This window comes from Oncorhynchus clarkii, chromosome 19 (genome assembly GCF_045791955.1).
Source record: "Oncorhynchus clarkii lewisi isolate Uvic-CL-2024 chromosome 19, UVic_Ocla_1.0, whole genome shotgun sequence".
NCBI classification, from domain to species: domain Eukaryota; kingdom Metazoa; phylum Chordata; class Actinopteri; order Salmoniformes; family Salmonidae; genus Oncorhynchus; species Oncorhynchus clarkii.
Window position 1 is genome coordinate 5,200,324 of NC_092165.1, and position 14,152 is coordinate 5,214,475.

General features: G+C 37.4%; 2 protein-coding genes across 2 annotated transcripts; both read right to left on the minus strand.

Moving 5' to 3' along the window:
• Window positions 1-249: 249 nt before the first annotated feature.
• LOC139374633 (up-regulator of cell proliferation-like) lies at window positions 250-6,179 on the minus strand. The gene is made up of 3 exons (XM_071115664.1): window positions 6,102-6,179; window positions 5,314-5,389; window positions 250-4,999 (listed from the first exon to the last, which is right to left on the minus strand). Exon 3 carries the CDS (start codon window positions 4,875-4,877, stop codon window positions 327-329), a length of 4,551 nt encoding a protein of 1,516 aa, XP_070971765.1. The 5' UTR covers window positions 4,878-4,999; window positions 5,314-5,389; window positions 6,102-6,179; the 3' UTR covers window positions 250-326.
• On the minus strand, window positions 6,087-13,890 carry LOC139375514 (uncharacterized protein DDB_G0284459-like). The gene is made up of 5 exons (XM_071117347.1): window positions 13,497-13,890; window positions 13,295-13,353; window positions 11,983-12,073; window positions 6,413-6,468; window positions 6,087-6,185 (listed from the first exon to the last, which is right to left on the minus strand). The coding sequence occupies exons 1-5, from the start codon at window positions 13,825-13,827 to the stop codon at window positions 6,087-6,089; spliced, it is 636 nt and encodes a 211-aa protein (XP_070973448.1). The 5' UTR covers window positions 13,828-13,890.
• Between the last annotated feature and the right edge of the window lie 262 nt (window positions 13,891-14,152).

Here is a 14,152-nt window from a genome sequence, read left to right on the forward strand (position 1 = left end):
TTACATCTACATCTGGTGAGAAAATGTTATTCCTTTCACATCAAACTCAGTGTTAGCTACATATTTCATTATGGAACGTCAGATCTTTAAATAGCTAGATGTCATATAATTTATGAATGCATATTGAATAAAATATGTTTTCCATTCTGCATTTTTTTTCTTCTCAAAATTGCATCGGGTATGGACAGATCTGCATATTATTTTTTTTAAACTGTATTGAGGCAACCGGCCTTACATATTTTGATTCTGTGATGTCATTTCTGGTTGTTAAGTCTATGAAAAGTCAACCATGTTTTGGTCAACAAGTTATTATATAGCACTCCACTTTATTTCATGTTGAATGACTTTTTCAAGCTTGTCAATGCATCATCAGGTGTTAAAGCCTTCCAGTCCCATGGGATATCAGCAGGAAGTGCCTTTTCTTCCTCAGCTATTCTCTTATTGAAAGTGGCCATCACATACTTCCAGTAGTCTGAAGCCTCCATGCTGGAATCTCCAGTTATGGTCCAGTCAGGGTAATGTGTCTGATAGTCCTTGTAGGGGTGAAATGTTCCTCCAGTCTTGGCGTTGGAGAATGATGTGTCACTAACCACAAGAGATGAACATATCTCTATTACTAATTTCTGTGAACAATGATCCCTATAACCATAGATACCTTGTGGACGGTGAATGGAAGAATGGTGTTTGGTATGCTCTTTACCTCCTGCTTCACAGGGTGCACCACAGAAGGGACATTTCTTCCCACAGCCAAACAGACTGGTGAACATCTCATCCTGAGGCTTGAATGGCAGAGATCTGAGTCTCTCTTTGATGTCTCCTCCCTTGTCATACTTAGATGCAAGTGACTGCTTCATTTCTTCCACAAACTCTGTGAGGTAGACAGCAAACTGTTTTGTGTCTGCAGTATTCAGAATCAAGATGGACTCCAGAGCATCCTTGAGGACCAGCTTCTCTTTAAGGGCTCTGCAGATGTTCTGAATGAATGTCTTGACATCATTTACATTTTTTGTGTCAGTTGTTTCTCTGATGTTAGAGATTGTGTCAGTGATTATCTTGACCATCTCTGAAAGATGTTTATTCTCCAATTTCTTCAGACTGTTCTCCTTTGAAAGTCGTTGGACAATTTGGTCAAACAGCCAGTCCTTCACAAAGCTTTCATAATGGTTTATGTACTCAGTGTATTTCGCAAAGTTTTTATCAGTCAGGAGTTGTTTCAAAATGGAGAACTGGAAAGCCCCGTTTGTGCTGTAATCCTCTGACCCTTCACCTGTCTTCACTTCATCAACCACATCAGGACCAATCATGTTGGTCACATAGTCCTTTACAGCTGGCTCTAGACAACGCTTCGTGAACTCCTTTGCTTTCTTTAGGCACTGGTCTCGGTTATGAAACAAGTCTTTGAACTCAGTAAGGTACTTGTTCTTAGACTTTTCCAGACAATTCCTTGGGTCATTGACTTCAATGAACTCATCATGCATCTTCTGAAACTCTCTGGCTGCTCTGCCACAGATGTGTTGTTTGAGAGAAACCTCACATTCCTCATTGGCTTTAACTTCTGTGTGTTGTTGCAATGTTTTGTCAATTATTATAAGCAGTTCTTTGATGTGAGTGTCATGGTAATCGGTCTTGCTTTTCACCCTCTGGGTTACAAACTCCAGACACTGTTTTATGATATCATCACAGAGGTCTTGTAGTTTTTTCCTGTGATGGTTGGGATCCCAGTGCTTTACTGTGTTTTTAGCCTGCTGCCACCAACTCTCTGATTCCAAAACAAAAGCTTTTCTCCCACAATCCACCAGACTGTTTACAACCAACATCTTGTTGACATGACTCCCCCTTGTTGTCAGATTATCACGTAACATGAGGAAGGCATCAAGAGCCACATCTCTTCTTTGGAGTCCTTTGAAAGTTATCTCAGACAGAGTGTTCTTCCACATGATGTCAAACTCTTCACTGAGGGATACATCTGATAGAACAGATTCTTTCTTTCTACAGTTCTGCAGCAGAGTCAGAACCTTCTTTTCCATTGTTTTTGTCTGTGAACTCTTGATGTTGTTCAGTTCTGTCATTCCCTCATTAATTTCAACAGTTCCTAGCAATTTGTTCTTCACTGTGTTTTCTATCTCTTTTCTCAGTGTTTTGGCACTGGACACAAAGTCCTCCTTGAATTTTTCCACCAGATTGACATGGCCATCTTTCTGTTTAAAGTATTTTACTAGATTGTCTTGGATTTCTTTTTCTCCCTCTGCAAGCTTCTTAGATGCTTCTCTCAACAAGTCGTTTTGCACATCTCTTATGGACCTCTGAGGATGTTGATCTGTCATGACAATATTGGATATTTCAGTTTCAGCACTCACCATCCATTTATACATCTCCTTCTGGAAGGCCCATTTCCAACTATTGTACTCAGAACATAATCTGGCGTATGCATCTGCAACCAAACTGTTTCTGAAACTAAAGATGAATTTCTCAAACTTCACTGCCTCCCACAAGCTTTGTGTCCACTTCAAGAAATGTGTCAAGTCATCATTTTTCTGGCATTTTCTGAAATCTTTCATCAAGGTCTTCTTGAAGCTGTAAACAGCCTCACTGTATCCTGCATTGACTGGAGACATAGGGGGAGTCCCATGCCAGAGTCCTGGGATGTAGCAGCTGCTTGTGTCTGGATCATAATCCATCACGTCAGTGAACTTAGTGATATCCTCCTTCTTCTCCATTCTGGCTGCTGCCTGGGTCATTTCATTCAACTGTTCCAACAACTTCTTCCTGTCCCTCATGTTGTTGTCATGAGCAGACATGTCTGACACATTCTGGTGCACAAAATGACATATCGGCTTCTTCCCCACTTCCTGCATCCTGATAAAAGCATGAACAACAATCTGTAGAATGTCTTTCATCTCTGTGGAGTTCTCCATGGCAATGTTGATGATAGTGACATCACTGAGTCCAATTACCAGTGTGGCCAGTTCATTGTCATGTTCATAGCTATCATCTAGTTGAGCCAACTCTGGTGATTTCAACCCCTCTGTGTCAATCACCATGATGAAGTCACATTTCAGCTCCTCCTTGAGTTCTTTGTTGACTTTAATCAGCAGCATGAAGGCCCCTCTGGTGCATCTTCCACTGCTGACAGCAAACTGGACCCCAAACATGGTGTTGAGGAGAGTGGACTTCCCTGTGCTTTGGACCCCTAAAACTGTGATCACCCGGATCTTGCTGTTAGAGTCCACAAGAGTATGAAGCTGAGTCAGTACAGCTGACATCCATTTCAGGGGGATATTTGATGCATCTCCATCCACAAGCTCAATGGGGAAACCATCCAACAGCATCTGAGCACACAATCCAGGGAGATGCTCCATCTGTTCCCTTTGAGGGCTGTCTTCAGGGAGGGAGCAGGCGGCTTCATATAACTGGCCCAACTCACGCAGGAAGTGTTCAAGACCCAAGGAACAGTCAGATAATTGCTTATCCAAATTTTTAATTTGGTCTTTTTTCTCTGGAGAATTTTGGCAAAGATCTTTGTACCGGTCCCGCAAAGCAGACAGGTTCTGCCGTGACAGATTGTCCAGATTTATCCGCATCCATTTGAGGAAATAGGAACGCTCAGGTCCTGATCTTGACATTCCAAAAATGAAGCTTGCCATTGCATCTGACATATCACATGTATGTTGCTTCTTTCTCAGCTCTTCCTCCTTCCTCTTCAGAGAGCTCTTGTAGTGTTCAATTTCTTGACCTCCTGCTTTTCTCAGTCTACATCTCTCTTTCTCCAACTGGGAAAGCTCTTTCCAGATTGTTCCCTGTAAGGGTAGCTGTTTGTCTTTGAATTGAATTGTGTCTTTGATGTTCCTGGTGATTTCATCTGCCATCTTCCTGGCACTCTGACAGTCATCACTGTCTTCATCAACCAGAATCCCAAACTGATGAGCCACATCAGCCATGTTTTCAATTGTCAATATGTTTTTACTTTTTTCCATGACATCACCCACAGACGACTTCAGGATTTTGACGAATTCTGCATCATTCTGCTTCTTCTTCACAATCACATTTGTTGGGTTGATACTGTAGTTTGTGATTATTTTCTTCAATGTGTCTACCCTGAATGTTTTATTCTGAGAGTTGACAACCAGAAATAACTCTGCTTTGGTGATTCTTCCTTCCAAAACCTTGAGATCGGCCTCGAAATCATCAGTGAAAATGTAAACTGCAGCTGATGTTTGACACAGAAAGGAGAACTGTGTTTCAAAGGACCTGATGTCTCCTCTGAGATTGGCCACCACCACAGGCTTGGTGAACATGTCTATGTTTCTGTTCCCACATGGAAAGTACCAGCTGATTTCAACCAGTCCATTTGAGATTTGCAAAGGGACATCTCCACATTCCATATCATGATGAACAAATGTATCATGGTACTGTTGAGGGTTACTAAGCAACTTGTTCAAAATATTAGACTTGGACAAGCTGCTCTTTCCTAGCCTAACAAAGGACACCATAGGAATATCAGAGACAACAATTCTGTCCTCCACAAAAGCATTTGTGGCTGTTTGGGAAGATTGTCTGAACTTCCTCACTATGTCCCTCAAGGCCCACAGCATCAAAGTGATTTGTTCTGTGTCACAGTTGGGCAGCAGAAGAGGAACAGCAAACTGACACATGGACATTTTCTGGACCATCTCCTGCTGCAGGAAACCATCTGAGCACAGAAACAGGGCAGTTATCAGGTCCAGTGGATTAATGACATCACTAGTATCAGAGTCAGTGTCCAGGTTGTCTACATCATAATAGGAAACCTCCTGGTCAGTGGTCAGACATTTAACACTCCTTGCATTCACATTTGCCATCATTAATTTCTTAAGGAAGGCCCGTGGAAGTGACTGCATAGTGGTAAGAGGTTCATCTGATGTAGTATCAGCATTTATCTCAAGGACAGTACTTAACGTCAGCTTGTTTTCATAATGATCTTCTAGTCCAGTCTTTGACAACAGCTCCTTGAGACAGGATCCTGTAAATAGAAATGAAAAGATAACCATGATAACAAATACAATTTCCTCTTCAAAGTATAGCAGAAAAGCACACCAACAGGTGTTTTACACTGTACTTTGGATAAGGTTACAGAAGGCAGAGGCAGACCATCTCTGTGACTCAATGACTCACAAAAATGGAAGCTAACATTTAAATGTGAATTCAGAAATGAAAATGTACAATTCTTACAAATACTTATAATGATTACAAATGTGTATAAATGCTGGAACAGTGCACACATGTCAAACCAAAATGCTTATTAATAATGCTATTGAAAGTGAAATGTCGTGGTACCTTGGGGTGTTTCTCCTGAGGAACCCTCCTTCTTTGGCTTCAACTCATCTCTGGCTTTTGGCACTGGCTCAATATTCTATAAAAAGTTGAATTCACATGTTAACATGTTTAATTTATTATGACATTGAATCTACAATTCTGGTCTGTTGAGGATAAAGCACAATAGCTTCCATTTCGAATAATGGCACATTAATGCCTAGTCTGGCATGCCGAGCTTTGGTTTAATTCACATTAGGATGTGGTTGCCTTGTTGTGGTGCCTATCATACAGACATAGCCAATGTTGCATCAGGATAGGCAGTATGTTTGGAAAAAGAAAAGTTACTTTACACTTTTTAAATAAATATGTCCCGTATCTTCCCATTTTAACCTTTTGCGACAAGCAATCCCGGATCCGGGATCGTAATCATAGCCTCAAACGAATTAGCATAACGCAGGGGACATAACTACCCCTAGAAACTTTTCCTATTCATGAAAATCACAAATGAAACGAATTAAATATATTCAAACACAAGCTTAGCCTTTTGTTAACACAGGTATTAAATCATATTTGAAGATCCAGTATATCCCTGTTAAAGCAGCAGCCATAACATCAAACTATCCATGATAAACTATTCAACTTTTTCAAAGTGAACCCCTAGAAAGTTCAAGATCTCACCCACTAGACTTAATTAGAGCAAGATTACACAATGTGATCGCACAACAACAGTGGTTGGCTGCACTCTTGGATTTTATGGAAGTAAATATGTTCATAGTAGCCTACACAGCACAACCCTAGTCAACACCCACTTTTAGTTTTCCTTGTTCTCCCTGGTGAATCTTCTCTTCCCAGCCCTTCAGTGGTTTGGAAGGAGATGGAATCTCTGGATGGGGCTTTGGGTCAAGAATACATCCACAAATTAGTGATTTCACTAGATTCAGAGTTAATTTACTGTTTTATTGTTATTCACTTTACATAGCTTATTTTCAAAATGTATATTACACAGAAACAAGCTGGAACGCAACGTTATATAACATTTAGCTTTAACCTTGAAATGAAACATGTCACATTACAGGAACATGATCAGCATGATCACTGAGGATGTAAAAGTGTGTCTTACCCTCTCTTCCTCTTCCTTCTTGTCATTGTGATTCCCCAATACCTCCTCTGCTGCACCTGGAATAGAGGTTGAGATATAATACTTTAGTGATGGCAGTATCTCAGATGCGGAAGGGAGATGCAGTGAGATCAGTGAAACCGTGTTTATGACTCTGGCTTACAAAGCCCTGACCTCAATCCCATAGAAAATTTGTGGGCAGAACTGAAAAAGCGTGTGCGAGCAAGGAGGCCTACAAACCTGACTCAGTTACACCAGCTCTGTCAGGAGGAATGGGCCAAAATTCACCCAACTTATTGTGGGAAGCTTGTGGAAGGCTGCCTAAAACGTTTTACCCAAGTTAAACAATTTAAAGGCAATGCTAACAAATACTATTTGAGTGTATGTAAACTTCTGACCCCCTGGGAATGTGATGAAAGAAATAAAAGCTGAAATAAATCATTCTTTCTACTATTATTCTGACATTTCACATTCTTAGTGGAGATCCTAACTGACCTAAGTCTGGGCATTTTTACTATGATTAAATGTCAGGAATTGTGAAAAACTGAGTTTAAATTTATTTGGCTAAGGTGTATGTAAACTTCCGACTTCAACTGTACATAGTAATTGCTATTAGCTAATTCATATTGTAGTTTGTAAGCTGAGAGTTAGAAAATATGACCGCTTGTGTTGCTCAATCTTTCCTCAGTTAGCGTTAGGACAAATGTAGCCTACATTTGTCCGGTTAGGATGATTGTGTTATGCTATAGTTACTTCTGTGAATATCTGAACAATGCATCCAAAAATAAACTGCTCACATTTTGGACATAACTTTGTAAGGACTGTGTTTGTGTAAATAGTTTCAGAAAAAATGTGGCCAGCTCAAACGCTGATTGTTGCGTCATTCGAAACTGGCCGTTCTAAATAAGAGTTCTAAATAAGTGTCCTAATCACACGGGTGTAATCGTATGCTTCAGGGACCACTGTGGAATGATCACACCCGTGTGATGGTACGTGTGAAAGGGTTAATTAGATACCACTATTACTACCAACTATATACATAATTATATACTACTACTACCACTACTACTACTACTACTACATAATAATAATTATTATAATAGTACTACAACTACTAATACATACTAATACTACTACTACCACTATTTAATGATATACTACTACTACTACTACTACTGCTACTACTACTATATAATTAGATACGATTACTACTACTACTACTACTGTCACGCCCTGGCCTTAGTATTCTGTGTTTTCTTTATTATTTTGGTTAGGCCAGGGTGTGACATGGGTGATTTATGTGTCTTGTTTTGTCTAGGGTTTTTTGTAGTCTATGGGGTTGTGTTCAGTTGAGTGTTCTAGGTAAGTCTATGGTTGCCTGGAGTGGTTCTCAATCAGAGGCAGGTGTTTATCGTTGTCTCTGATTGGGAACCATATTTAGGCAGCCATATTCTTTAGGTATCTTGTGGGTGATTGTTCCTGTCTCTGTGGTTTGCACCAGTTAGGACTGTGTCGGTTTTTCCACGGTTTCTTATTTTGTATAGTTGATCAAATGAAGTGCCGTTTTCTTTGATAAAATCCATTTTTATAGCCTAAATCGAAATATTTTGTAAACCGTTTGTGACGTGAATTCCATCTCTATCAATTTTTTACGGAGCATTCGGCATGGTGGGTTTCAGTGCATTCCTCTGGATGTTTGCAACACAGTCCAACATCACTTTTTTTTTGCAGGGAGAATTGACCGAAGTGAGCTGATTTGAAGACAACTATAAATGACTGCCTTACGCACCAATAATTTTAGCGAAGCTTCATTGATTGACTATTTCTGCCCAATGACCACTGATCTTATTGAAATCTAGCTGGGTAGATAGCCAATGAGCTGAGGTAAAAGCCATTATGTAATGGTTTGGGGTTGGACCACAATTCCTTGTTTGTAATCGCATGCGCAGGGAACTCCATTTTCGCCTTGACGATCAGAGGAGTTGCTGTAAGGCTTTTTAGCTGTTTTTCGGAAAGTTGTAGTTTCAACGATTTCATTGAAGATATAAAGGCGAATAAATCATGTAAAGCAAAGTGAAAGTGAGATTTTTTGTTTGAGGAATCTTGAAGTGTTATGATTCAAACAGGAACTGAGGAGCTGTTTCTGCAAGGACAGGACGTACTTCTGGACGGGTAAGTGCTAATGCCATTTTATGAAATATAAAAATATATACGTATTATATATATAAAAAATAAAACATATTTTTTTGCAATGAAATGTATGGTGTGTGTGTCCTCTCCTTCCCAGGAAGAACCGTTACAACTACAATATAATTAAATACTGCTACTTCTACTACTATACAATTAGATACTAATACTACTAGAACTAAGACTATAACATTATATACTACTATCAGTACAACTAAAACTATATAAGTAGATACCACTACTACAACCATTAATACTACTGTATAATTAAATACTACTACTACTAGTGATACTACTTCTACTACTAATATATAATTACAAACTACTACTAGAGATTTAGATACTACTACTATATAAATATATACTACTAATAATAATACATCTACTATATAATTTGATACTACTACTATATAATTAGATACTACTACTACTACTATATAATTAGATACTACTACTACTATATAATTAGATACTACTACTATATAATTAGATACTACTACTACTATATAATTAGATACTACTACTACTACATAATTAGATACTACTACTATATAATTAGATACTACTACTACTATATAATTAGATGCTACTACTACTACATAATTAGATACTACTACTATATAATTAGATACTACTATATAAATAGATACTACTACTAATAATACATCTACTATATAATTTGATACTACTACCATTACTACAACATAATTAGATACTACTACTATATAATTAGCTACTACTACTACTACTATATAATTAGATACTACTACTACTACTACTATATAATTAGATACTACTACTATATATTTAGCTACTACTACTATATAATTAGATACTACTACTATATAAATAGATACTACTAATAATAATATTAATACATCTACTATATAAGTTGATACTACTACCATTACTACAACTATATAATTAGATACTACTACAACCATATAATTAGATACCACCACTACTACTACAACTAGAATTAGATACTGCTACTATATAATTAGATAATACTACTGCTACTACTTTTAATACTACTGCTGCTACTAGAACTTCCAGTACTGCTACAATTACTTCTAATGCTGCTGCTGCTACTACTGCTGCTACTATTACTGTTGCTGCTACTACTGCTACCACTGCTACTATATAATTAGATACTACAACTAATCAATAATGAGATACTACTACTACTACTACATAACTAGATTCTACCACTACTACTACTACTACATAACTAGATTCTACCACTTCTACTACTACTACTATATAATTAGATACTACTGCTACTATAACTACTTCTACTATATAATTAGATACTTCTACTACTAGTACTAGTATATAATGATATACTACTACAAGTATATCATTATCTACTACTACTACTTTATAAGTATATACTACTGCATAATTGTATTCTACTACTACTACTACATAATTATATAATACTACTGTCACGTTCTGACCATAGTTTTGTGTTTGTCAGGACGTGAGCTGAGTGGGCATTCTATGTTGTGTCTAGTTTTCCCGTTTCTATGTTTGGCCTGATATGGTTCTCAATCAGAGGCAGGTGTTAGTCATTGTCTCTGATTGGGAACCATATTTAGGTAGCCTGTTTTGTGTTGGGTTTTGTGGGTGGTTGTCTTCTGTCTTCGTGTGTCTGCACCAGCAGAACTGTTTCGGTTTTTTCACATTTGTTGTTTTGTATTTTGTCTTTACTAAACATGATGAACACTAACCACGCGGCGCTTTGGTCATCTCCTTCGTCCACAGAAGAAAGCCGTTACAACTACTACTATATAATTCGATAATTCTACTACTAATATTATATAAGTATATACTACTACTATATAATTAGATCTTACTACTACTTTATAATTAGATACTTCTACTAGTATATAATTATACACTACTACTAGTTTATAATTATTGACTACTATATAATTATATACTACTACTACATACGTATATACTACATAATTAGATACTTCTACTACTACTACTAATACTATATAAGTATATACCACTATTACTATATAATTAGATCTTACTACTACTATATAATTAGATACTTCTACTCCTACTACTATAAAATTAAATACTACTGCTACTACATAATTTGATACTACTACTACTATATAATTATATACTACTACTATATAATTACTGTATATACTACTACTACATAATTTGATACTACTACTACTGATTCAACTTCTACTACTATGAGACTCCTACTACTACTACATAACGTTCCATTACTATGCCAACTTCAATAGTTTGAGTTATTACATTGACAAAATGTACATTTTAGTCATTAGAGATCATGCGAATTTTTGCAACTTTTTGTGAAAAATCGCGCAACTTTTCAACGTCCTGCTACTCATGCCAGGAATATAGTATATGCATATGATAAGTATGTGTGTATAGAAAACACTCTGAAGTTTCTAAAACTGGTTAAATCATGTCTGTGGCTATAACAGAACGTGTTCAGGAGTAAAAATCCCAGGGAAAACTGTTCACCAAAAACACACAAAAAATATTCATCAGCCAGTCTTTGAATTGTCTAAGGCGATAGAAAATAGATGAGGTTCCCATTACAATGCCTACAGCTTCCACACGATGTCGCCAATACTGGCATTTTATTGCAGGTTTATCCTTGGTGGGATGACGTGTAGGCACTTCCTGTCTTGTGGTGCACCGAGGAAGTTTATGAAAGTGAAAAAATGGACGACGATTTCAAGACTTGCTGCTATCGAATACAGATCGCTCCGTGATCAATTTGATCGATTATTAACGTTTATTAATACCTAAAGTTGGTTTACAAAAGTAGTTTGAAGTGATTTGTAAAAGTTTATAGGCAACTTGTTTAATTTTAAAAAGTGACGTTGCGTCTTGTAAAGGTGTTTTTTTTTTTTTTTTTTTTTTTTCTGGATCAGACGGGCTTTATAAATAGACATTTTAGGTATACAATGACGGATTTAATCGGGAAAAAGACCCAATTGTGATGTTTATGGGACATATAGGAGTGCCAACAAAGAAATTAATGTTTTATATTTTATTTCTGCGTTTTGTGTAGCGCCGGCTACCGCTAAATCTTTCGTTTAGGTCTCGTTAGATAATAGCTTTCATGCTTTCGCCGAAAAGCATTTTACAAATCTGACATGTTGGCTAGATTCACAACGAGTGTAGCTTTAATTGAGTACCTTGCATGTGTGTTTTAATGAAAGTTTGAGTTTTATCGAGTACTACAGGTGGCGCTCTGAAATTTCCGCTGATTTTGGTTCCTGTACAGGAACAACAATACGCGTCATCCTTAAGAGGTTTTAACAGACATGACGTTTAAGGGCAATTAAAGGTGGTGTAAAGAACTTTAAAACAGGAGACAATACCTTTGGTTGTTTCTCTGTTTCCTTCTGAAGAGCCATCGGTCTCTGGTTTTGACTCATCATCGGACAAAGGCTGTTGAACATCTTCCAATTTCTAACAAAACAGTTAAATCAATAAATAACATTGGTTAAACTGAACTTGAAAATAAAAAGGGAAATTCCACCACTTTTTAATCTCATTTCCATTTATTAACCATTTACTAATCACTAGTAAAGTGTTTTTGCAACCCCTCATCTAAAGCGATTGCTGTTCATTCTTTATAAATGTTTTGCAAAGTGATGCATTGGTAGACCTGCCATTGGTAGACATTCCAGCTGTACTTGATGCCCCTTTAAGGTGTCAAAATGGCTCAGAACATATCAATGGTAAAATAATAATCACAGAATGTGAAAGGAAACGTATCATATAAGCTATATTAAAAAAAAGAGAGCAGCACACTCATATATATATACACACACACACTCTCCCAGGGACTATCTTTATTTTTATACCTTACAGTTTATTGGGCGTTAGTCATCACTACATCAAATATTTTTATCTGGGTGTGCGCCAGCTCATGTATATTAAAGGAAATATATCAAACATTTTCTATAAATAATTTGCAAATGTTGGGGTAATGGTGAGCAAACTGTTTCTAAATGCTCTATACATAGTTTATTACTGACTGTTAATACATAGTATTACCCTTTTCTGTCTGTTTATACATGGTTTATTACTGACTGTTAATACACAGTATTACCCTGTTCTGTCTGTTTATACATGGTTTATTACTGACTGTTAATACACAGTATTACCCTGTTCTGTCTGTTTATACATGGTTTATTACTGACTGTTAATACACAGTATTACCCTGTTCTCTCTGTTTATACATGGTTTATTACTGACTGTTAGTACACAGTATTACTCTGTTCTCTGTTTAGACATGGTTTATTACTGATGTCTAATACACAGTATTACCCTGTTCTCTCTGTTTATACATGGTTTATTACTGTCTAATACACAGTATTATCCTGCTCTGTCTGTTTATACATGGTTTATTACTGACTGTTAAGACTGTTCTGCCCCTGAACAGGCAGTTAACCCACTGTTCCTAGGCCGTCATTGAAAATAACAATTTGTTCTGACTTGCCTAGTTAAATTTAAAAAAATACAAAGTATTTCCCTGTGATCTCTCAATTACTATGAATTTCACAAACATGTAGAGGCCCCTGGATGGAAATTCATCAGGGTTTTTAAATATCAGTTTTAACTTTAGATGACATCATAATGTGATACTTTCTTAGGACCTTTTCTTCTTATGTAATTGTGTCTTACCATCTCTGCTGCCTCCTCCTTCTTGTCAACGTGTTCACCTGATACCTCCTCTGCTGGGTCTAGAATGGAGGGTGAGATATAGTACTGTAGATCAGCATACATGCAGAAAGTGGTTAGTTTGCAGACTGCTTATGAACTGTTGAATTGTTGTGTATTGTATATTTATACTCAAAGAGCTGCATCTTTTTGATTAACAACTTACCTCGAGACTGAGGAGCTGGTCTTGTCAGAGTGTCTGAGTTTGCTGCTGGTAGAGGGGTCACAACACACTGTTGCTTTGTCTTTCCTTTCTGCACCTCCTCCTGTAGCTGGCTGATCTGCTGCTGCATCTGCTGCTGCATGGATTGCATTGCCTGTTGCATTGACTGCTGTTGCTGTTGCATTGACTGCTGTTGATTTAACATGAAGCCCTGTAGCATGACTCCTAGTGCTGCCATACCATCAGGAGTACCAGTGTTGTGAACAGGTGTGATGTCTCTTCCATCCCCTTCACCACCTGTTGCACCAGGTGACTCCTCATCATTCTTCTCCATCACTATAACTCCACCAGGAGGGGAATCCCACCACCTAAAGTTGGACGGGCTGCAGCAGTCTTCTAAAGTCTGACAGGGGAAACATATGTTTTTACATTTTCTCAAAGTAAGGTAAAAAAAAGAAAACAACATTGTTAGTGGTTTACTCAAAAAAAACGAGTGGATGATCAACCAACACTAAGAACAGATCTCATATTAGTCAAATGTTGGTCTCCTTACACAGGCTGTCAGTGGTATTATTCTCTCGATCACCAACAAAGCATTGCCCCTGAATATTTAGCAACATTTTACTTACATTACAAAATATACTGTCATACTTTGCTAA

Coding starts and splice junctions, on each gene's coding strand:
- LOC139374633 (XM_071115664.1), bottom strand. CDS start 4,877: ATGCAGTCACTTCCACGGGCCTTCCTTAAGAAATTAATGATGGCAAAT.
- LOC139375514 (XM_071117347.1), bottom strand. CDS start 13,827: ATGGAGAAGAATGATGAGGAGTCACCTGGTGCAACAGGTGGTGAAGGG. Junction 13,354..13,496: donor ACCAGCTCCTCAGTCTCGAG/GTAAGTTGTTAA, acceptor CCTCCATTCTAG/ACCCAGCAGAGGAGGTATCA. Junction 6,469..11,982: donor AAACAGAGAAACAACCAAAG/GTATTGTCTCCT, acceptor CCTCTATTCCAG/GTGCAGCAGAGGAGGTATTG.